Raw genomic sequence first — 26,021 nt, 5'->3', positions numbered from 1 at the left:
GATATTTGAAGCTGGCACGCAATCTAAAATCTTAAGGTAGGCTGACTTAAAATTGTGTGCCAGTGTTCTTCCATTCAAATGTATGTTATGTTCTCGCTTTGCGTCTCCATTTCTAAAATAGAAGAAATTGATCTATGCCATTTCCAGGTTGACCCAGAGGTGATTAATTACATAGAGGCTAGTTAGCTTAGGTAGGGTATGCCTAAGGAATTTCTCTGTTGTATCAAAGAATCGGCCCTTGAATGTTACGTCGATAACATCAGCATCAAGGAAACTTTCAGTATGTGAATGAATGGGCTAGCCTTTGATACAAATATTGAACAGGAAGGGCATGTGAAAATTATCTTGAGGTGAGCCATCTTTCCATCTGGACCATCAGCTTTGCTGGTCATTTAGGTCACCAAAACAACATCTGTTGGCCAACACTTTGCTTATCAATCTGGTATCAGCTCAGTCAATCTGATATCTTTTGTTTCACAGAATAATTTCTGTACAAGACCAGCAGTTGGCTGTCGGTGCCAGCCAATGTGTGCACTATTGGGATTGTGGGTAGGTGGATGCCAGAGGAGGAAGTTGTGTTGGAGTGGTGTCAGACAAAGGTGTTATCATCTTGAAGGGTCTGATAGGGATGCTTGAGGCTAAAATGGATGATTTTTTTTGTGGGGTGGGAGCATTGCGTTTGAAAACAATTATAAATGGGCCCTCAAAGCTGATTTTGAAATTGGAAGTCAAGTTTCAGGGGTTGGATTGGAAATCAGGCTGACTGGACCAACTGTCACTTTGCATCAGCAATGTCATTTGGAAAATGATAGCCCCATTGGTGTTTATCAAAGTAAGCCTCACCAAAAAATGCAGCAGCTTCCAAAACCGAAATGAAGGAATTACAACGTCTAATTAGACAGCTGAATTGGCTTGGCACACAAACAAGGTCAGATACTAGTTTTACGTCTTTAAAGTTAATTGCAACTATGACAAATCCCAAGATGAAAGATAGTATTTGGGTGAACAAAACATTTGTAAAAAATTGAAAATAGAGCATTATTTTGATATATTAATATATATGTATTAATATACAATTATTTTGAAGTTTCCGTCACTAGGAGATGCCAGGAACATGATGCTTGTTGTTTTTAGCCTCATGATTATTCCAGAAAGCAGAATTCCTGCATTGGATCCTTCCAACTTCCAACCTATAATTGCAGAAATTTACCTGGCATCAGGAATCTGATTCGTACTGACACCCAATATCCTAATTCCCCTCATCTTCAATGTCTGCTACAGCAGTCTCAAAGGAATTCTGCGTGTTGGAACAACTTGTTTTGATCCCCAGGATTCCTTACATTCTAGAATGGTGCCTTAAACATAATCCTGCTCTTCAAGAAAGGAAGAGTGGAGAATTCATAAAATTATAGGTATTACCTTAATACCTGTAGTAGGAAATTGCTGGAAATCTATTAGGGACATGGTAGCAGGATACTTAAAAAATCATAAAGTAAAGGCAAAGTCAACACAGATTTATGACATAAAAATCAAAAGAACTGCGGATGCTGTAAATCAGGAACAAAAACAAAGTTGCTGGTAAAGCTCAGCAGGTCTGGCAGCATTTGTGAAGGAAAAAACAGGGTTAACATTTCGGGTCTGGTGACCCTTCCTCAGAACCACTGGATCCGAAACGTTAACTCTGTTTTTCCTTCACAGATACTGCCAGACCTGCTGAGCTTTTCCGGCAACTTTATTTTTGTTATAGATTTATGACAGGTGCATTGTGTTTGATAATTCTATTAAGTGTTTTGAGATATGAAACAAGGGAGTTTTGAGATAATGATTTTGTTGTGGGAAAGCCATTCAATTGTGTGTAATAGCCCTTCTGGATATAAAGAGATAACAGTTTTGAGATAGTGATTTGGTAGTGGAAAAAGCAGTTCGGTTGTCTGTGATAGTACTTCTGGATGTATAAAAAAGGAGTTTGAGATTCTAATAAATAGTTAAGAAAATGAAGAACCAATGGATATAGTGTATTTGCTTTATGTATTTTGTATTAACAAAATTATGACTCCTTGGAAAAAATACAATAAATTTATATGAGTGGTGGATTGATGCATGGATAGAAAACAGGAAATAAGAATAAATGGACCATTTTTGGGTTGTCAGCCTGTAACCAGTTGCGTATTAAAAACATCAATTTATGATTCTCTGCTTTTATATTCTATATCACTGGCTTAGTTGAGTGCATTCAGTGTAATATATTTGAGGTTGTTGATGATACAAAATTAGGTGGAAAACTAAGCTCTTATGGGTATGTAAGAAGGTTCCAGAGGAATATAGGCATATTATGGTAATAATGTCGAGGTGGAATATGGTATGGAAAAATGGGAAAGTATCCACTTTAGTAGGAAGAACAGAAAAACAGAATATTTTTAAAAGATAAGGGACAATGAGATGTTGGTGTTCAGAGGGATCTGGGTGTTCTTGTACAAATTGTGGAAAGTTAACAGACTGGTACAGCAATCAATGAAGATTGTGAATGGTTTCTGGTCTATGGTAGATTCCCAGGATGTTGACCATGGGGGATTCAGTGATGGTAATGCCATTGAATGTCAAGGGGCAGTGGTTAGATTATGCCGAATTGGAGATGGTCATTGCATTGCACTTGAATGGCGCTAGTGTCACTTTGCAGCCCAAGCCTAGATATTGTCCAGGTCTTGTTGCTTTTGAACATGAAATGCTTCAGTATCTGAGAAGTAGGGAATAGTCTTGAACATTGTGAAATCGTCAGTGAACACCCCCACTTCCATGATGGAGGGAAGGTCATTGACGAAGCAGCTGGAGATTGTTGGGCCTAGGACACTACCCTGATGGACTGCCTATTCCCTAGATTGTAAAAGTATGTGGCGTGAACTTATGGAAACGTACATAATTTTTAAGACTTTTAATAGAGTCAGAATGAGTTCAACAATAGAGTTGAATTTCAGAGATGAGCAGAGCATGAGTGCACCTGACATCAAGGTCACATGTGACTTAGTGTTGCATTAAGGAGCAGTAGCAAAACTAGAATCAATGGGAATCCAAGAGAAAGGTCCCCAATGGTTGCAGTTCCACCAAGTACAAAGGAAGATGGTTGTTCTTGTTCTAGAACAGTCATCACAGCTCCAAGGCATCTCTGCAGTAGTACATCTTCAGCTGTTCCATCACTGAATTTCCATCCATCATAATTGGGATGTTCACTGATGATTGCACAATATTCAACATAATTTGCAATTCCTCAGATATTGAAACTGTCTGTGACCATGTGCGGTAAGACGTCGACAATATCTGGGCTTGGGCTGACAGGTGGCAAGTAACATTTGTGCGATAGAAGTACCTGGCAATGACCATCTCCAACAAGGGAGAGTCTAACCATTGCCCCTGAAATTCAATGGCACTACAATCACTGAATCTCCTACTATCAATATCTTGGGTTCACCATTGCCTAGAAACTGAATTGTACTAGCCATATTGACACATTGGCTACAAGTGCAGGTCAGAGATTAGGAAACCTGCAGCGAATAGCTCACCTCCCGATTCCCCAAAGCCTTTCCACAATTTACAAGGTGGAGGTCAGGAGTATGATGAAATATTCCCCAATTGCCTGGATGTCTGGAACTCCAACAACACTAAAGAACCTTGACACCATCCAGGACAAAGTTGCCTCCTTGATTAGCACCACATCCACAAGCGTCTTCTCACTCCACCACCGATGCTCAGGAGCAGCGGTGTGTACTAAGCACAAGATGTGCTGCAGACGTTTATCGAGGTTTCTTTGACAGACCTCCCAAATACATGACTACTGCCATATCAAAGGACAAGTACATCAGATATATAGGAACACCACTACTTGCAGGTTATTTTCCAAGTCATCCACCATCCTGACTTGGAAATATATTGCTGCTCCTTCACTGTTTCTGGGTCAAAATCCTGCAACTTCCTTTCTGGAAATCCCCTGACCCTCCAAGTAAGACCCACAACTTCTCCTCTTCTATTTTTGCACTTTAGAATGTGAATTGAAACAGCCCAAGCTCTTTTCACAATGACAGCTTTCATGCTATCTGTATGTTTTAATTTGAACCCAGCTCTCCAAGGTGAAACTGGCTTATGACAAGCTATCAGCTTTTTGGCACTGAAACTAAATGCTTTGGGATGCACAAAAACTGGTTCATCAGTGGAAAGTGCTTACCTAAAAACTTGCAGACTAATGTGGCTGTTGTTGTTTCTCTCCTTCCATGTGCAATCCATTGTGCGTTTGTAGTCAACATAACAGCTCAGTGAACCTACATAATAAAAGATATTCCCAATAAAATACAAACAAAAATGGATGGATGGTTAATACATTCAATATGCTGTGTCCAATGAAGAAGATATTTGTAATTAATCTACCTTCAATCACTGACCTGAACTAAGCTTTCTCCTACTTAGCCCCCATCTATGAAATGAATAGGTCACTTTAAGATTTGTTTCAAAATTCAGTTGTAGACTGTATGGTGTAACACTCTGATTAACAGTAATGTTGAAACTTCCTTTAGACATTAAAGAGCCTGTAGTGGTATTTTTGGTTGTATAAGGTAATGGTTCTGAAAGGGTTAATGTTGGAGACTGGCATTAAGATCCCCCAGAAGTGATGATTTCATAAGGACATGGGCAGGGAAAGGAAGAACACCTTAGAATCATGTAATGTGAAAGTCTATATTCACAAGTCTGTAATAGCCTCAGTAACAATGTTTAACTAATGTTGTGTTTGATTGCTATAATGCAATAAACTACGACTTGTTTAAAGTAAGAGTCTCTTCACTCACTTGTTTTCTTCGAACACCATAAAAAGGAGACCCTTGAACCTAGTTGTCAAAAGAGGATGGTAGCAACACCACACCATTGTGAGGTGATAACTTCACTGTACACATGGTATCAGAGGTGGACATTGTGATTATTCTATAATGTAACAACAGAGGATCCAGGAATAGAGAATTTCAGTGGACTCAGGAGCAATATTGGACATTTACAACTTTAAAAACATAGGGTTGAATCTTACAATTTTTTTGACTAAGTGCAAGTCGCATCAAGTTTGCTGGAGTGATTCTAGCAGCAAGGGCAAATGAGTTTTCTCATTAAACCTTACCAAACTCACTGCACAAATTGCCATTCCTGCCCTTATGGCATGTATCATGTTTGATTTCTGACCCATCTTACTACACCCCATTTCCAGAGCAACTCATCGCTCAGTGGATACCCCAGAAATGGCCAACCTCTCTGAAGCTAACACCATCTTTGAAGGACCATTATGCACTCAGCAAGCACCGGCAGTCCAGAGCTACCCTGCACAGTTCATGACATTTGCTCCCAACATGGCAGATGGGGAAAATCAATGCTCTGCTTTATGGACACAATCCTAGAGCTCTGCCTTGACAGGGTAGTGCAGAGGGCCAACCAACATCTACAGATTCAGGACATGGTCAAAAGGAAATTGCCTGGTCTTAGAAATCCAGGATATTGCAAGAAAATACCTATTTTAACAGAGCAGCTGTCTTCCATAAAGAGAATTCATGATATATAAGGATGCTAGATGATATTAGGAGCAGCTATCTGATTCAGCAGGAAAGAGTTCATCTGTAAAAGAAATTCAGGAGATTAGGGGATTCTCTGTAAATAGGGTCCTGCATTACACTGTACTCAATCTCATGATGTCAAAAGGACATGGTCAGGGAGAGACAGAACAGTTCTGTGTCTTGTTTCTGTGAAGACCCATATCCACAGGTCTCCAATAGTCTTAGTAATCATGTCGTCCTTAGTCATGTAACTGATACCTGATTGCTGCCATACAATAAATAATATCTTATGTAAGAGGGTCGACTTGATCAGACTCACTAGTGTTTTTCTGCTACCGCTGTAAACCATGTAGACCCTTAGACCCAATCAAGAAAAGAGGATGGTGGTAGCTAACCAGTACAATCACAAGCTGGTTATGGTTGGCATCACAACACATATGACAATTGCATTTGCATCAATTAGGAACCATAATATGATGGATCAGAGCAATTATTGGTGACAGATATCAATGGGAATGAAATCAAGTAGATTCTACCTGAATCAAAGTTATTCACTTCATCAGTTTGGCACCCAAGTGGTGAGGGTGAAAATAGTCTCCTACTTGTGGCTGTGTGAGATGATTGATTTGAACATAGATGAGCTGATGGGAATAAGCTCTCTGAACCCAAATATAACATTTTGATTTCCCTGGGTTAACTAGTAAGGGTCTTGACACTATTTAAATCCTGATTATTGCATTCTGGAATAGTGGGGAAAGAAGGAGAGATGGATGTAATATATGACTTTGGACATTTCTGGCCTCTCAGCGGTGGAACTGTGAATTGACATTGACATAGACATCCAAAGGAACTCAATGTCACTTGCATAATCTTGCTTCTCTGCTCTGTCACCACTTGGCTGCTTCCCTCTGTCCAGTTTTGTGGATTATAAAGATGTGAGCTCTGCAAGGATAAACTGATTAATTAATACTTAGATCAATAGATTGTTGGAGCATCTATTCAACTGCTGAATTGATTTATGAATGACAAATGGATGAATTGATACATAGATCCAGATACTGATTGACATAAGTATATGGACAGACAGATCAATTGAAATGTAGATAGAGGCCGTGTATATGTAGATGAATCATTTTCAGGTCGTTGTCAGTATGATTTTGATAGATTTCTGACTTACCTCAGATCTGGCCCCAAGATACTTTTTGTATGGTCCTGGTTCATTGCTCAGTTCATGTTGCCTTAGCTGATCTTTGTATTGGCAGAAGTGAATGATCTGCCATGTTGGCAGAAGTGGTGCCAACTTAGGACTTACTGTTCAGTGAATAGGGAGGAAAATGATAGTTGCCACTCATACTCCCTACAGTGGTAAGATTGGACAGTCAGCATGGCTTTATAAAAGGGAAATCATGCTTGACAAATCTCCTAGAAGTCTTTAAGGATGTATCTAGCAGAGTTGATGAGGGGGAGCCAGTGGATGTGGACTTTCAGAAGGCTTTCAACAAAGTTCCTTATAAGAGATTAATGTGTAAAATTAAAGCATATGGGATTGGGCTAGTGTATTAAGATGGACAGATAACTAGTTAAAGGCAGTGACTATGGGCTAGGATCCCAACTATTCACAATATATTTTAATGATTTAGATGAGGGACCTAAATGTAACATCTCCAAACTTGAAGATGACACAAAGCTGGGTGGAAGGATGAGCTGTGAGGAGAATGTAGAGTGCTATTTGAACAAGCTGAGTGAGTGGACAAATGCATGGCAGATGCAGTGTAATATAGAGGTTATATTGTGAGGTTATCCACTTCAGAATCAGAACAGATTACTATTTAAATAGCTATAAATTGAGAGAGGGGACTGAGCAATGAGACCTGTATGTTCTCATGCACCAGTTACTGAAGGTAAACATGCAAGTAGCAGGTGGTGAAGAAGACAAGTGGTATGTTAGCCTTCATAATAAGAGGATTTGAGTAGAGGAGGAGGGATGTCTTTGGCAATTAGACCATACTTGGAATATTGTGTTTTGGTCTCCTTATTTGAGGAAAGATGTTTTTGTTATAGAGAGAGTGCAGCAAAGGTGTACCAGACTGATTCCTGGGATAGCTGGGACTGATGTATGAGGAGTAGTTGAATAGGTTAGGATTATATTCACTGGGATTCTGAAGAATGGGGAGGAATCTCATTGAAACATATAAATTGTAACTGGACAAGACAGGTAGATACAGGAAGGATGCATCCATTGACAGGGGAATCCAGGGCCAGGGATGACAGTCTAAGGATACAGGGTGAACTATTTAGGACTGACATGAGGAGAATTTTCTTCACTCAGAGTGGCAAGCTTGTGGAATTTGCTACCAAAAGCAGTCTAAGCCAAAATATTATATGATTTCAAGAAAGAGTTGGATATGGCACTGGGGCTAAAGGGATCAAAGAGTATGGGGAAAAGCAGGAACAATCTGTTGAGTTGGATGATCATAACGAATGGCACAGCAGGCTTGAAGGGCTGAATGGCCTACTCCTGCTCCTATTTTATGTTTCTATGTTTCCCTAATTATTGGATCGGCTTTTCAAATGAGTCAGGTCTGAGTTTGGAAGTGAGCAGCTATGCAATTTCATGCTGATGGCTGGTTCTGTGCTACCATCTCAGCCGCAAGCCATTTTCAAAAGGGTGACTTGGCTTTGGGTTAGATGTCTGCTGCATCCCAGCAGGCAGCCAATGTAGGGTGCTTATTGGTCACAACAGGCTAATATTGGCCTCATCCCTGGTCTGATTGAGATTTTCAGCTAACAATGCAGACCTCTACACCTCACTCTCCATTACAAATCTGCAGCTCTCACCCTGGCTGTTAGGGTCAGTGTGGGAGGGCCACCCATTGATCATTAAGTGTTGGGAACCTACTCTTTGTCCTTTGTTGGATGGCAAATCTGCTCCCTCCCATTAACTTGGCAAAATTTCTGGAACTCATCATGTGGGGTTGGATTCCAAGCTGAACCAGTGCCCAGGATCTCAATCTAGAGTTGAAAATCCTGGCCATGGACTCCCCCTTGAAAACTGATATCTGGTTCACAGAAGAGGGCTTGGCTGTGAACATGTCACTAGCCAGCTACCATTTACAGCTTATCTTCCACAGAGGTTCCAGACGGTTGACAGACTGAGAACCATTATTTGACATAATTCAGTGGCTTCAGGGGAGATAGAGAGCTAAGTCAAGAAGTAAGGGGAGGAAACCAGGTAAGAAACAGGTGAGGACAGATTCTGATGAAGACAAAACGCTGAATACCTACATTGTTCCTGAGCTTTGGCAATGAAACACAGCAGTGGTAGAAGGATTAGCTTCATTGTGATGATTGCCATGGCAAAAGCAAATCTATGGAATAAAATTTTAAAAATATTGATAAGTGAAGAGTCTACAGAGCAAAACAGCCCATAATTAGAGCAGAAGTTAGCAACCTCATTTCCAAATTCCACAGATCAAGAGCTGGGGTTGTCACATGGGTCCAAACCTTACTGTACCTGCCCTGAGATTCCTTGATGGAACAACGTAGAGAGTGCTCTATACTGTATCTAACACATGATGTATCTGCCCTAGAATTGTTTGATACTTCAGTGTAAAGGGATATTTGCTCTGTAAACCTGTACTGTAGCTGTGCCAGGAGTGTTTGATTGGACAGTATTGGGGAAATGAAACCTGATTTCAAATCCATTCTGTACCTGCCTTGGGAATATTTGACGAGACAATGTAGAGGAAACATTATTCTATCTAACTTGTTCTGTGTCTTCCCCTAGGCCTGCCTGATAGAAACAGTGTAGAGGAAGCTTTGTGCCCTATATACATTGTATGCACCTGGGGTATTTGATTGATAGTGGAGTGGAAAATGTCACCTATATTTGCAAATGTTCACCCACACTATAACTAGCTACACAAAGCTTGAGTTTGATCTTATCTAATAAGTGCTTGCATTTGAAACCAAAGTGATAGTGATTAATAAGAGTGCATGGAATGACTAAATCTGATTAATTATTATCAGCTATGAATCTCAGAACTGAGCTAAATGCTGTTGCCGCATATTGTGACATACAGATCTGTCTTTAGTCTGTAGAGATTTTACTCTGTTTGTTGAATGTTCTGTCAAGGATTAATTCTGAATTCAAGCTTCTCATTGAGGCATGACAGAGAATAAATAAATTCAATGACCTGTGAAGTTCACTTGAAATGTGATCCTAATTTAAAGCTGCTGTTTTTACAATAGCATTTCTACTAGTGGCAGTTGAAAGTAGAAGATGAGGGCAGATTGGCTGCACCTTTATATTTGTCACCTCCTTTTGCAATGCTGATGGGAGATATTCTATCTGATTCAGGAACTGCAATCTGCTGCTGTGCAAATCTTGGTGGTCGATTACATGTGAGGGGAGGAAATAGATCTAAATGCAGACACCCAGCACTATCCTCTTTCCATCTACTTCTGCCAACATCCTGCCAGAGTTGCATTATTATATTTTAACATTTGTGCATGGACTTTGTCTTGTATTTTAAAAAGGGGGATGAAATGATATCATATAAAATAAAACCCTTTGTATTTAGAGATACAGTATGATTTACTCTCAGTATAGGAGCAAATTACTGCAGATGCTAGATTCTGTACTGGAAACAAAAATTGCTGGAGATCATAGTGGGTCAGGCAGCATCCATGGAGAGAAAACAAGCTAACATTTCAAGTCAAGATGACTCTTCATCAGATCTGACATGATATATAGAGGGGGCAGCATTTATGCAATAGTAGGGTGTGGGGGGTTTTGGAGTGCTGGGGGAGAAAGGGTGTTGATAGTGCAGATTAAGTGATCGGAATGTGAGAATGGCAGAACAATGGTGTAACTGCCAGACTGGAAAGAACAGACAGTCTCACTGGAGCGGGGTGAGAGGAGAGAGAGGACTTGGTGACAGAGAATATAACAAGTAAAGTTAAAAGAAAGGGAAGGAATGGAAGTGGGTTCACAATCTGAAGGTATTGAACTCAATATTAAGTCCAGAAGGTTGTAAGGTGCCTAATCTGAAGATGAGATGTTGTTCCTCCAGTTTGCGCTGTGATTCACAGGAGCACTGCAGTATGCTGAGGCCAGGTAAGAGGGCATGCGATCAGGATGCTGTGTTAAAATGACTGACGATGGGAAGGTCAGGTTATGCTTGCGCATGGATCGGAGGTGTTCTACAAAGCGGTCACTCAGTCTGTGTTTGATTTCTCCAATGCAGAGTAGGCCACATTGGGTGCACGAATACATTACACAAGGTTAGAGGAGGAAGAGTTGAAATGCTGCATAATCTGGAAAGACTGTTTAGGCCCTTGGATGGTGTGCAGGGAGGAGGTGAAAGAGCAGGTGTTGTGTCTTCTGTGGTTACATGGGAAGGTGATGTGGGAAGGGGGCATGTTGTTGATTGCTGAGGAATGGACGAGGTGCCCTGAAGGGAATGGTCCCTGCAAAATGCATATAGCTGGAGTGAGGGGTAGATGTGTGTGGAGGTGGTATTCTGCTGGAGTTGTCTGAAATGGTGGAGAATGATCCTTTGAATGCGGAAGCTAGTGGGATGCAAAGTGAGGATAGGGGGACCCAATCATGCTGTTGTGAGTGATGGGTAGGGACAAGGTACTTTGTGGCCTAGGTGTACCTGAATCATATCAGCTTATGTGTGTGCACAGTACTCAGTGGGTAAAGGGAAGTGTTAGATTCCCACCTGGTTCTTTACAGCCCATGTACAGTGCTCCACAACCTTATTGTATTGTATTAGCATGTTCAAGTGCAATAAAACTTTGTTTACAGGTAGGAAGTGAAGGTGTTCAGTTCGAAAATAAGTCTGATGCGTTGTTGTTTACCGTCAATATTTATATGGGAAGCACCATTTGCGACCTGGCAATATCAGACCACTAAAATGTAATTGAACACATTCCATTTTTTCTTGGATATGTTCAAATATATCCCGACATCTTGAATATTATGCTATAATAACTCAGGCTAACTCAAAAGAAGTTTATCGTGTGAGATCAAGTCACGCATATAAGAAATAAGGATTTGTGTTTGTTTTATATTCAGAGTTAATACAAGAGTGGTGTCTTTGCTGTTAAGATTGGAATAGACTTGTGCGATGTTGATGGGTGCAACATGCACTTTTACATGCATGTTATAGTCTGAAGCTGTGAATAGAGAGAAAAGGCTCAAAATTTCTTTCTGCCACATGGCTGATGAGAATCTCTCCTGCTGTTTCTGCATCCTATTAGTGGGAGTTGGAACGGTTTACATGTTGTTAATCAATCTGATTGACCCTGTTATGAATACACCTTCTTTGACTATAAAAGTCCTTGGGTGGGACTTCAACTGAAGTTTTTTTACTCTGAGGCAGGGATGCTGCCCACTGTGCCACAGGACTGGCCATAGACTTGTGTTTACTACAACTCTACTGCTCATGTTCAGTGCTATCTGTAATGTTCAACAAATATATACATAAGCAGAATGAACAGACAGGTGACAGGTGTAAATTAATACAAAGAACTGTGAGGTGATCATCACAGCATTGTTACGATGCAGAACGAGGCAATTCAGCGCATCACTAACCATGTTGACCTACTGCCAATCTCTAGCAATTTTTGTGTAACCCTGTACATTGTTTCTATTTAAATAATCATCTGATGCCCCTTTGAATGCCTCAACTGAACCTGCCTCCGCCAAACTTTCCAAGCAGTGCATTCCAAATCCTAACTACTCACCATTTGAAAAAAAAGTTATTTTTCCTCTCTTAACATATGCTTCTTTTTTAAAACATACCCGCTAGCTCTCAATCTTTTTCTGAGTTGGAATAGTTCTGCCCCATTTACTCAGTCCACATGGTTACTCACATCATGTTGAAAACTGCTACCAAATTTACCTTCAGTTCTTTCTGGGAAAACAGGCCCAACATTTCCAATCTTTCCTCATAACCATCTTATCCCTTGAATCATCCTCCTAAATGTCTTCTGCACTCTCTGCAATGCATTCATGTCCTTCCTAAGAAGTGGCATTTTCCCAAATGGAATATGGATGGCAAATACATATTTAATGATAAACTTCCAAAGAGTACAGGGTAACAGAAGGTTTGTGTGCACAGATTTTTGAAAGTGGCTGGACCTTTTGAGAGAATAATTAGCAAAGATCTCATAAATACAATTACTGAGTACAAAAACAAGAATGTTATGTTGCATCTTTATAAAGCTCTGGTTAGGCGACAACTTAAGTATTGCAATCAGTCTCCTTCACCACATTATTGGAAAGTTGCGAGAGTCCCTGCTAGTGTGCAGAAATCTTTTATAATTCATTTTTGGGATGAAGGCATCTCTGGCTGGGCTAGCATTTATTGCCTATCCCTAGCTTCCCTTGAGAATGTAGTGGTGAGCTGCCTTCTTGAACCATTGCAGTCCAAGTGCAGTAGGTAGCCCCACAGGAAGAGAGTTCCAGGATGTTGACCTAATAGCAATGAAGAATGGCGATATATTTCCAAGTCAGGAGGGTCAATGGCTTACAGGGGAACTTGCAGGTAGTGGTGGTGTTCCCATGTATATGCTGCCCACAGCAGGTGGACTGCAATGGTTCAAGAAGGCAGCTCATCACCACCTTCTAAAGGACAACTAGGGATGGGCAGTATGTGCTAGCGTAGCCAATGACATCCAAATCCCATTAATTAATTTTTTGAAAATGGTGTGGCATTGGTTGGGGATCACAATATCGATCAAGGAATTAATTATAGCAGTGTGGACGGATGGTATCTTGGGAGGATCCTCAAATGGAGGCCATACAGGTAGAAGTGAAAAAACACAAAGGTCAAACATACTGTTGGGTGTGTGCTGTAGGCCCCTCAAGCTGCTAGGGAGAGATAGAAGATCCGTCAGGGCAGACTGATCAAGAAAACAAAGATCCTATGGGATCCAAGGCAACACGGTACATTGGATCTAATACAGGCTAAGAGGTGGGAAGTAGAGGTGATAGGTGAGGGATGTTTCTGTGACTGGTGTTCTACAGAGCTCAGTACTGGTAGGAGGATATCAATGGACTGGTCATGTGGGCAGAGCAGTGGCAAATAGAATTTAACCCTGGAAAAACATGAGGTAATGCCTCGGGGAGGGCTATTACAATATATCTAGTAGGACCCTGAAAAGTACTGAAAATCACAGGGATCTTGGTGTATATACCTACAAACCTCAAAAGTAAAGTTCTTAAATTGCATCCAGAGAACTCTTTTAGCTATTATGTAGAAAGGCTAACAAGGGAGGGGTATGTTCTCAACTTAGTATTTGGAAATGAACCTGGGCAAGTTACTTGAAGGTAGCACAGCAGATAAGGTGGTTAAGGAAGTATTTGGGATACTTTCCCCTATTTGTCGGGGCATAGAATACAAACGCAGGGAGGTAATGCTGCATCTGTATAAAATGCTATTTAGCCACAAATGTGGACAGTTCTTGTTATCACATTATCAGAAGAATGTGGTTGCACTTAGAGGAGGTGCAGAGGAGATTTACATAGGCTGGAGGGCCTGAGCTATCAGGAAAGGTTGTGTTATGTTCCTTGGAGCAGCAAATGTTGAGAGGGTTCAAGATCATGAGTGGTATAGATAGGGTAGAGGGGTCAATAACCAGGAGTTATAAATTTGAGGTAAAAGGTAGAAGACTACAAGGGGAGTTGAGAAGAGATATTTTTCACCCAGGGTGGGATTCTGGAACTCATTATCGAAAAGGAAGGTTAAGTCAGAAATTCTTGTAATATTAAAATAGTATTTATATATTTACTTGCTTTGCGATTGTCTCAGAGGCTATGGGCCGAGAGCTGGAAAATAGACTTAGTGTGGTCAGATCTTTGTTGATTGGTACAGATATGATGGGCTGAATGGTTTCCTTTTTATGGCAATAGATGTTTGAGTCTATGAGTACGTCTATTTACAATCCCCTCACCATCCAACACTGGAGAGAAAGAAATTCGATCCCTTTACATCTACTCTGAATAACGGCAGTATACTGAAATGTTGTTTTACATCAGTGTTAGCCTACTTTATAGCTTCTTAAGTAAAAACAAAGAGTTGGAAAAACTCCACAGATATGAGAGTATCTGTGAAGAGAAAGCTGTTTTGTGTTACAGCCTCCATGGACTGTGCTGCTCCCATGGACCCAAGCGTGCATTATTCTGCATTCCTGGATTTTACCTCCCATCGGGTCAGAGCTTTGGGTGGCTGTACTGTTCACTTGAGGCTGTTCTAGCTAGACCATTCCTACTCTGAGTCTGCTGTATTGCTGTTTGTAATTAATTGAAGCATGACCATTAACTAACTCTCAGGAGATCCTGTGATCTCTATTTATATTTTAATACTGATAAGAGCCCTCTGCAGTTTTTCTCTCTCTTCTACAGTTCATCTATCTTCTCAGAGTCTCAATAGAATATGACTGTTGATATCAGATTATTTCATGTATATGATTATCATCACTATATTCATGCCTGTTATACTACAATTCCTACTGTGGATGAACTCTCCCTGAAAGCACAGAATTAGGCAATTCATTGAATCCCCACAGTGTGGGGAACAGGACATTCAGCCCAACAAGTCCACATCAACCCTCCAAAGAGCATCCCACCCAGACCCATCCCCATCCCCCTACCCTATCCCTGTAACCCTGTATTTCCCATGACTAATGCACCTAACCTACACATCCCTGAACACAATGAGCAATTTCACATGGTCAATCCACCTAACGTGCACATCTTTTGACTGTGGGAAGAAATGGGAGCACTGGGTAGAAACCCATGCAGACACAGGGAGAACATGCAAACTCCACACAGACAGTTACCCGAGAATGGAATTGAACCCGGGCCCTTGGCGCTGTGAGGTAGCAGTGCTAACCGCTGTGCCACCCCAGCGAGATGATTCTGATGGGGTAGGTATGCTCAGAATATCTCAATCAATATTCTATTCATTAGGCGTGGGAACCTTGGAGAGTAAGTTCTCTTAACATGCCTTTTTGGTTTTATACTCTCACTAATGAAAGTGACCAACCATAGGAAAGACCATAAATGAGACGTAACTCTCAGTTTGACTTGCAAGATCCTGGATCGCAAAAGCTGCTCAAAGATGAAGTGTTCAAATGAAGACTCTGTGTTCAACACAAAGTGAACATTTACCTGAAGAAATGTGTTATGTTTATGTATTTAAACCCACAAGATCAACCGATACATTTAAGGAAAAAGACCTGTTGGACTCAAAACCTCTGGAACTCACCTTACCATCACTTCATCACAAAATCAAAGCTAGTTTTCAAACATGTCCCTTGTTCTGACCTCTCTCGCACGCAAACCATTTCATCTCAGTATTACAAAATTATTACAGTGCAGAAGGAAGCCATTCTACCCATTATGTCTACAAGGACTCTCTGAAAGAGCATCATGACTTAGTGCCATTCCCTCATGTTTTCCCCACAACCCTGCAGATTATTTCTATTTAAATAATCATTTCATGCTCTCTTTAGTGCCTCTGTTGAACATGCTCCAACCACAATTCCAGGCAGTGCACTCCAGACCTGAACCACTTGTTGTGTGATAAAGTTTTTTCTAGCATTGCCTTTACTTATTTTGCAAATCACTACAAATTATGCCCTCTTATTCTTGAGTGGGAACAGTTTCTCTGTCTACTCTGTCCAGACCTGTCACAATTTGGAAAAACTTCAATCAAACCTCCCCTCAGTCTATTCTCCAGAAAACAGTACCAATTTATCCAATCTATCTTCAACACTGAATCTTAACTCTGCATCCTCTCCAAAGTGTTCACATCATTCCTGAAGTATGGCATTCAGAACTGTACACAATATTCTAACTGAGGTTTAACTAGTATCTTATACAGATAACAGAATAACTTCCCTGTCCTTGTACTCTATGCACCTATTAATAAAGCCTAGGGTACAGTACGCTTTCTTATCTGCTCCTTCCACCTGTCCAGTCACCTTTATTGCACATATATACCCAAGTATCTCTGTTCTTGCACAACCTTTAGAATATTACCTTTATTTAAACTGTATTTCATATTCTTTCTACCCAAATGTAAGACCTCAAACTTCTTTACATTGGACTTCATCTGCCACCTCACCACTCCACCAACTTGTCAATGTCCCTTTAAAGTTCTATACTGCCCTCCTGATAATTTTCAATGCTTTCCAGTTTTGGACCACCTAGATCATCAATTAGAAACAAAACTAAAAGATCTCAAAATCAACCCCTGGGGAGCTCCATCAAATCTTCCTCCAGCTTGCAAAATATCCATAAACAATGACAGATAACAAGGTGTAGAGCTGGATGAATACAGCAGGCCAAGCAGCATCAGAGGAGCAGGAAAGCTGACGTTTCAGATCTGGACCCTTCTTCTCTCATAAACAATTACACTTTATTTCCATTCACTAAGCCAAGTTTGTATCCATGTTGCTACCCTCCCTTTGATTCCATAAATTACAACCTTTCTCAAGCCTGTTGTGTGGCACAATATCAAATGCCTTCTTCAGGTCAGTATACACCATTTCAACTGCATTACCATAAGTCCACGCAATATAGGAGCAGTTAGGACCTTCAGCCCTTCAAGTCTGCTCCACCATTCAATGAGATCATGGCTGATCTGATAATCCTCAACTCCACTCTGCCTTTTCCTCATATACCTTGATTCCTTTACTGCTATAGGAAAGATGCGGTTAAACTTGAAAAGGTTCAGAAAAGATTTACAAGGATGTTGCCAGGGTTGGAGAGTTTGAGCTATAGAGGCAAGGTGAATAGGCTGGGGCTACTCTCCCTGGAGTGTCAGAGGCTGAGGGGTGACCTTATAGAGGTTTATAAAATCATGAGGGGCATGGATAGGGTGAATAGGCAAGGTCATTTCCCCAGGATGGCAGAATCCAAAATTAGACGGCATAGGTTTAAGGTGAGAGTAGAAAGATTTAAAAGGGACCTAAGGGGCAACTTTTTCACACAGAGGGTGATGCATGTATGGAATGAACTGCTAGAGGATGTGGTAGAGGCTGGTACAATTACAACATTTAAAAGGCATCTGGATGGGTATATGAATAGGAAGGGTTTAAAGGGATATGGGCCAAATGCTGGCAAATGGAACTAGTTTAATTTAGGAAATCTGGTCGGCATGGATAAGTTGGACCGAAGGGTCTGTTTCCGTGCTGTACATCTCTATGACTCTGTGACTGTACTGATTAATAATGTGTCTATGTCTACTTTGAATTGACCCAGCCTTAACAGTAAAGAATTCCACAGGTTCATTACTCTTTGAATAAATTCCTTCTCATCTATTTTATGTAGGCACCGCCTATTTGGAGATTATGCTGTCCAGTCCTAGATTCTCTCACAAGGGGAAACAACTCTTTTTAATCTCATTAGACTTATCAGCTCTCTGTTATATCTTGTAAAAGCTGCAGCAAGATAGTTTAAAATGATTTGCCCTCTAGAAATCCGCACTGGTTGTTCCCCAGTTAATTCACATTTGTTAATGTGACTATTAATTCTATCCCAAATTATTGTTTCTAGAGGTTCCTCATGATCAAAGTTGAACTGACTAGTCTGTAATTCTGGACTTATCCTTACAACCTGTTTGAACAACGGCATAATGTTTGCAATTCTCTGACCTCAACATCTCCAAGTCCAGGGAAGATGAAATTTATAATCAGTGCCTCTGCAATTTCCACTGAATTCCTGGTGCATCTCGACTGGTTCTGCCATCTTTTCAGCTCAAAGAACCAGCAGCTTATCTAACACCACCTCATCGATTTTGAACCCTCCTGGTGACTGAGTTTCTGCCTCTGCCAACATGGCCTGGGGAGCATCTGCCTCCTTGATTGAGACATGTAAAGTATTCATTTAGTACTTTAGCCATCTGCCCTGCCTCCGTGTGTTAAAATCCTTTTGGGTCCCTAACCTGTTCTACTCTTCCTTTTACTATTTATGTGCCTATGGAAGAGTTTGGGATTCCCTTTATGTCAGCTGTCAGATTTCATCCCTAATCCTTCATTGCAAAATGTTCAGCAAAGAGGTGGAAAAATGAATAATTAAAGCATTCAGCTTGGTTCTAAATTGTATTTTCTCCCTGACACCTGACATAAGCATACTTTTTCTTGTTTATTTTCACGTATATCTCCTCCTTCATGCAAGAAGGTGTGGGTGTTTTTGCCATAATTTTCTCTTTCAAGGGTATAGACCTTAACTGTACCCAAACCATCCATTCTTTGAGGGGAACCCATTGTTCAATTACAGTTTTCCAGCCAACGCTTTGCTGCAGTTTATTTGGCTCAGCTCTGTTCTTGCCCCTTTGAAGATGGCTTTTCCCCTCGTTAGTTAATCTTACTATGGATTGTCCATTGTCCTTGTCCACCATCATCCTAAACTTCATGATACAATGATAACTTTCCCCAATATGCTCCCAATGGCATGTGATCTACTTGGCCTACCTCATTCGCATGAACCAGGTCTAGAAGTGCCTCCTTTCCTTTTGGACTTGATACATAACTGCTATAGAAAACTGTTATACACAATCCACAATCTAGCCTCTCTCTGCTCTTAACATTACCCCTGTTCCAGTCTATATTTGAATATTAAAGTCTCCATTATAATTGTTTGCATCTGCAATTTGCATACAGATTTGTTCTTCTGCATCCTTCCCAGTAGTTGATATCCTAAAGACAACACCGAGCAGTATGGTTACATTGCTCTTGTTCTTTAGCTGTAGCCAAAGCAATTCTGTCCTTGAATCTTCCGAGACATCTTCTTTCTGCACCAATTCAATGCTGTCAGTGCAGTGCTCCAGGAATTTGGAGACCTCCCTCCACACCATCTTTCTAGCCACACTTCCATCTATCAGTCACCCATTCCCTATTTGCCTATATTCCCCTAACCTGACTATCTCCCTGAATGTATTATTCAATGTGCCCACAGCCTCACAGATACATCAGTGACCCCGCATGTGTTCGTCTAGGTCTTGAGAAGAGTCCATGTTTCCACACATGCTTCAGAATGGATACTGCACATTGTCAAGTTGTATTAAGATTACTTTTGTACTAATAAGTATAAACTAAAGATCAAATAAAAACAAAAACACAATTCTCTGTAATGCCACTTTGATTTTGTTTTCCAAGCTGAGCCCTATTTTGCAACTTTTCAATTCCTGATCTTCTGGAGACTAACAAATGCCAAATAAGGGAAAACAAAAAGCATCTTGCTCACCAAGATTCCATTCTGTTTCACTGCACTAAAGCTTTATTTATAATACTGAACTTTAGATATGTCTGCTATCTGACAACTATAAATCTAGTTTTGGGAAGTTATTTGTATTTCCTAACCAACCTGTTTAGAGGTGTTATCATATACCTACAGAGCTGGTAAGACTTGAACCCAGGGTCTCCTGGCTCAGAGGTACAGACACCACCACTCTGCCACAAGAGCCCTCAATTGGGAAATTATTTAATTAGCTGATCTCATTTTCTCTTCAACAGAGTGTGTGATTATCTCCATCCAAGACTGGAAGAAATGTAAAACTTTACAAGCCGGAAATTTATGCAAAACACTAATTGAAAGCAAGCAGTACTAGTTATAATTAAAAGAAATTAGCTCTGGAATACACTGCCTTAATGTGATTCCACTCTGTCACTTTTCATGTATGGGAATAATTCATAGTATCTATCCCAATTTCACCACTTGTGTCCTCCTGTCCTATGTCCTTGGCACAAATAACATGTGCTCTAAATCCCTCACATGCCTTTATTTGCTTTTAATCAACCTGTTCAGGTAAGTTATGACATGTCTTGAGAGAAGGTGGGTCTTCAACCCAGACCCTTTTGGTCCAGAAGTAGGGACACTACCACCACAAAACCCCTCCTCATGCCTTTATCCAGCGAGACTACACTTTAATGAGACCCCTCAATAACCAGTGCCCCCTCAATAAATGAGATTCTACTTTAACTGTCCCCTTAATTAATCAGGCTTTTTACTTAGATGCCCCTTTAATGAGATCCATTTTAAATGGACCTTTTGTTCATCTGACAGCATTTTGATTAGCCCCTCCATTAACCAGATCACTCTTTAATCAGACTCCTGAAGGTGAAAAATCTCAGATTATTTTATTATTCCCCAAGGTGTAACCTTATTGTTCTTTGTATAATATTTCAAGGTTGGAATCTCTTACAACATACACAGTGCCCTGTCTGTGAGCTGCACAGAGACACTGTGATAGTTCTGTAAGTATTAAGGAATTCTATACAGCAGACATGGGAAACCCACTATCTCCTCACCCTCAGGTTCACAAAGTTGACATGCATCACACCCTACTAACCACTCATGCACAGGGCAGACACCCTTCACATCCCCTCAAGCACAAAGGAGAAACCCTTCATATCCCACCACCCTTCATGCAATCAGTGTATTACTCCCAGAGTAGATTCCCTTTGCACCCCAATACATCCTCACCCACCATGCAGAAACACTTCACACGATATCAGCCATAGAACAGATATCCCTCATACCCAATCACCTCCTTGTTTGGAGAGCAAACATCCCTCTCACCACCCTAGCACACAGCTCATAGAAATGACACCCCTCTCAGCCCATCGCCACTCAACTTACAAATCCCCCTCAATCCCTCAGCACGCTACCCACAGGACACAGGGTGGTGCAGCTCCCCCAACCTCACATTCCACTGATTCTCAATCGTCAGAGTACTGTGGGTAAACCTGAGCCACGCTCAGGTGCCTCTTTGTATGCGGAGGTGCGCAGACATCAAAACAAATAATAGGTCGTTTGTATTGTCTTTTGCTCCTCTTGGAGGATAGCCTGCTAAGCTGGAAGCAGGAGAGCATATCATCGCCTGTGAAAGGAAGGTGTGGGAGAGATGGGTAGAAACATTAAAAGAGTGGGTAGAAATATTCCTTTCCAACTCAATATATCATGAGTAACTCTTGCTGTTAGTGAATCTATTCATCAATGCCTTCAGAATAGCACAGAATACAAAGAAACAATGGGGAATATCATTTTCCGAGAAACTTATGCCAAACAGTGAACCCTCTGTACATCACAATCTGTTGGACATACCTGCAGTAGCTGGCTCCAGATTAAGAGCTCTTTCGGCTGGCAGACAGATCTGACAAGCTCCAATGTTGTACCGTGGGATACTTTCTGTTGTAGCTATGAATATGTTCTACACACATTAAAGAAAACAACGCTTTGAGTGTTTTTTAGTCAGGTATCTGCCAAACTCATTTCATATCTCACTACCACTGCATATCTGATAAAAATTTGAGAAACCAATGAACACTGGAAGGTGTGGCCAGCTCATCCAGATATGGCTAGTTCTCTTCCTTTTTCTAATTGCTCTTTCTTGTTCTCTAATATTATTATCTCCCTTAATTTTCTTGTAACTTCCTTCTCTACTTCTCTCTTGCTAGCTTTAAATGTTTCTTGTTTTCCACACCTCTTTGCTTTCTTTCTTCTTCATTATTTTTCTACTTTGGTCTTTCTCTCTTCCTTTTTGCAGGATGATTCTCCCTCCTGTTCTGCCCATGGTTTGAAGCAGAGCCATGGATTTCTGGAAAAGATCACTGAACAATATGCATTTTTTCATGATACTGCTAGCTCTTTTGTTCACAAGGAACAAGAGTGAAACTGTGTGGTGAGAGGTGCCCAATATCATTTTTCAGCATCAGTGGAGACTTTTTGCGTCCTGCCCCATGCTGCCTCTCGAAAAGGATTCTTCTATCAGTCCCAATCCCAATCCTTTTACCAAATGGTGCATTGCCTCTATATTATTTCTTTAAAAGAGCACCTCCTTTTGCTAATGCCCTTTCCTTACCCTATGTCATTTAAAAGGAAGACAGTTATGATTATTGAAAGATAATAATCTAAGATCCAGAACATTGCGGTAGGAGCTCCTCAGGGTAGCTTTCTAGGCCCAATCAATTCAGCTGCTTCATGAGTGACCTTCTTTCAGTCATAAGACCAGAGGTGGATGATTGCTGATGATTGCAAAGTGTTCAATATCATTCATAATTCCTCAGATACTGAAGCATTTCTGTTCCATATGTGGCAAGAGCTGGGCAACATTCAGGCTTGGTCAGAAAATTACATTCATGTATAAGTGCCATCTTAAACTAGAGAGAATCTAACCCTCTCCCCTTGACATTTAATGGCATTATCATCAATGAATCACTCACAATGAACTTCCTGGAGCTTACCATTCACCAGAAACGGAATTGGAAGAACCACATACATACTGCTGTTTAGAAGCTAAAAATTTTGAGCTGAGTAAATTACCTCCAGACTCCCCAAAGCCTGTCTACCATCATAGCGCAAATTAGGCTTGTGATGGAATTTTCTCCACTTAACTGGAAAAGTGTGACTCCAACAACCCTCAAGAAACTCGACTCCATCCAAAACAAAGCAGCTTACTTCATCCACCAATCTCAACATTCACACTCTCCACAACCGATGTGTGCTGTGAAGCAGTGACATTATTTATAAAATGTGCTACAGCAATTCAGGAAAGCTCCTTTGGCAGCACCTTCCAAATCCAGGACTTCTACCATCTGATAGGACAAGGGAAGCACGCCCCTGCATACTTGGAAGATTCCTGTCCAAGCCATGCAACATACTGACTTGGAACTATGTTGCAGTTCCTTTAATGTGTGTGGATCAAAATTCTAGAACTCCCTCATTAACAGCTTGCACAGCACATGGAATCCAAAGACTCAAAAAGGTAGCATGCTGCCATCTTCTCAAAAGCAATTTGGAATGGCCAATAAATGCTGACCTTGCTAATGATGCCTTCATCCCGTGAAAGAATAAAAATTAATATCCCTTTTTTAAAAGTTATTTTGGATACTTCCTCCCCCATTACTTATGATCAGACATTCCATATCTTAGTAACCATCAGTACGTATGAAAAAAAACTCCCCTAACCTCTTCCTTTGCTCTTTGTGCTGACCTTTAATTTGTGTTCTCTAGTTACTGACTCACCAACCAGTGGAAACAATTTTTCCCTATTTACATCATTGTAGTTTCACATATTCTCAGCACCCTATCATATCTAATCTAAATTCTCTGTTTCAGTGAAGACAGCCATTTTATTTAATTTGTCTTTAAAACTGAAGTCTGTCATCACTGGCATTTACTTCAGTGAATCTCCTTTGCACTTTCTTCACAGCTTTGACAAAAGGTAGATGCCGAAAATGTTTTACCTTTGGTTTTAACCAAAGGTCTGTATGCTTTTTATATTTATAGCATGTTGGCTCCCAGGTGGTTTTATTTAATACTGCCAAGCTCACATAATATGAACGTATGGATTTATGGAGATGATTACCTTCCTTTTATTAAATACGTGGGAAATAAATCCTCTACTTATTGTAAACAAAGAAGATTTTGTTGAGAGTTCAGGTGGCATTTGTTTTCCTGTAATATACATGGAAATACACAAGACCCTGGAGCCAGTTTTAATGTCTGGAGAAGAGATTAAAATGGAAACAAAAATTAGAAAGGTATTAAAATGTAAAAAAAACCTTTCTTGTGATTTAATGGCTTTCCTTATCCAAATGATTAAATAAAACTAGTTTACAATACAACTTGCAGAATTTTTCACTTTGGACTAGAGTTCCGAAGAACGTGTCTGAAAAAATCCCATTCCATTCCAATTATATTTGAAGAGGTGAATGGCAGAGCCTATTATGTCAGTGGCCAAATTATCAGGGATCATTTGTGAGGACAATGAAGAAGTGATACAATGCTCACATGATAGAAACCAGCAGCGTGATTGAAATAACTGCACAGAGGCTGGTATCCTGTCATCAAGTCACCCTTTATTTACATGTGCACAGTATATGGACTCTGACCAGCCAGGTCAGAGCCAGTCCCTAGAATGAAGAGACTCTCTGAATCTCCAGTTTATATCTGTCAGCCAGGGCTCCCTGATTGACCCAAGTTAATGGTCCCAATCAAGGATCTCATACTCGATGAGATACACTTGACCTTCATTCCAATCACTAAATTCCTCCCCCACCTAAATCCAGGGATATCGGCCTGTTGTTTTTCTTTTATAACCTCTCCTAGGCCTTTTTGCTCCAGTTCCGGTTCCTCCGACTCTGACTCAGACATGGGCGATGTGTACCGGATCCTAGCCCATTTCTTGCGCCAGGTAACAGTATTGAGGCTGCACCCATCTTGGACCCTGGTTTCTTTGATGCTAGACAGAGGGGGAGAACCCACAGTTTCTCACAGGCTTTCTAGCTATTCTGAGGGGCCAGGTATGTTTTACTCCTGCCCCATTTGCGAGGTGGCAGCTTTCAGGTGATCCACATGTACATTCAGGACCGCCTCACCTACCTAAACTTGAATATCATAGGACCTGATCTCACGTCAACCTCGTCTCACACCCATATAAGGCCATTTCTGTGGTGTTGACACCAAACTTGGTCCCCTGAAGTAAACTGTCCCTCTCACTTAGAGGACGCATATGGCTGGCATTGGTGTTCCTGTTGCCATTTCACTCTCCCCTCCCCAGGTCCGGGCATGGCAGGTTTAACCTGGTGCGGAGTCTTGTGCCCTTTACAGCTATCCCTGTAGTTGCATGAGGAGTGCTCTTATAATCAAACAGGAACCAGGACAGTTTAGTATTGAGCCTGAGCATGGGTTTGTGGTCTGTTATTATTACAAATTTATGTCCGTAAAGATATTGGCAGAACTTTATCACACCAAAGATGACTGCCAAACCTTCCTTCTCTACCTGGGTGTATTTGTGTTCAGCATCAGCCAAAGTCTGGGAACCATACGCTATTAGGCCTTTGGGCCACCAGTAAGCCAACACTACCTCATTACCATACAGGGAGGCATTGCATGTCAGCATCACTTCTTGCCTGGGATCGTACTGGGCCAACATCTGCTTTTTCACTTCCCCAAAGGCTATTTCTTGGCTACGCGATCATTTCCAAGGCTGACCCTTTTTCATTAGGAGGTGTAAGGGTACTAAAGTGGAGGCAGGTTATGTATGTATTTCCAGTAATAATTCACCAATCCAAGGAAAGACCTAAGCTCTGGTGTGGGAGCCTGGACACTTTTGATTGCACTCACTTTACTTTCCAATGCGTGTGACCCAGTCTTATTGACTGTGTAGCCCAAGTAGGTCACTTGGGATGCCTGGAACATATATCTTTTCCTTCTAAGTTGTATGCCTGCTTGGGAGAAATGTTTAAGCAGTACGTCCAAGTTCTCCACATGCTCTTTATTGGTCTCCCCGGTTATTAGCATGTCATCCAGATAAATGGCAACCTTGGATATACCTTGTAAAATATTCTCCATCATCCGCAGGAAAAGGGTACAGGCTGATGATACCCTAAGTGGCAGACTTGTATATTAGCACAATCCCT

General features: G+C 40.9%; 2 protein-coding genes across 2 annotated transcripts in view; both read right to left on the bottom strand.

Annotated features, from left to right (window-relative positions):
* LOC109937342 (interleukin-4 receptor subunit alpha-like) overlaps window positions 1-26,021 on the bottom strand; it is a 277,396-nt gene that overhangs the window by 65,000 nt on the left and 186,375 nt on the right. The gene's annotated exons all lie outside the window — the stretch shown is intronic.
* The window catches only part of LOC109934302 (interleukin-9 receptor-like), a 52,718-nt gene that overhangs the window by 21,377 nt on the left and 5,320 nt on the right, over window positions 1-26,021 (bottom strand). Inside the window, exon 2 of the mRNA XM_020533119.2 lies at window positions 21,703-21,808. Within this exon, the coding sequence (XP_020388708.2) occupies window positions 21,703-21,808 (106 nt within the window). The remainder of the gene's footprint in view (window positions 1-21,702; window positions 21,809-26,021) is intronic.

This window comes from Rhincodon typus, chromosome 21 (assembly GCF_021869965.1).
Source record: "Rhincodon typus isolate 14 chromosome 21, sRhiTyp1.1, whole genome shotgun sequence".
Lineage (NCBI taxonomy): Eukaryota > Metazoa > Chordata > Chondrichthyes > Orectolobiformes > Rhincodontidae > Rhincodon > Rhincodon typus.
The sequence above is the reverse complement of the archived record's forward strand: the minus strand, read 5'-3'. Positions and strand labels throughout refer to the sequence as shown.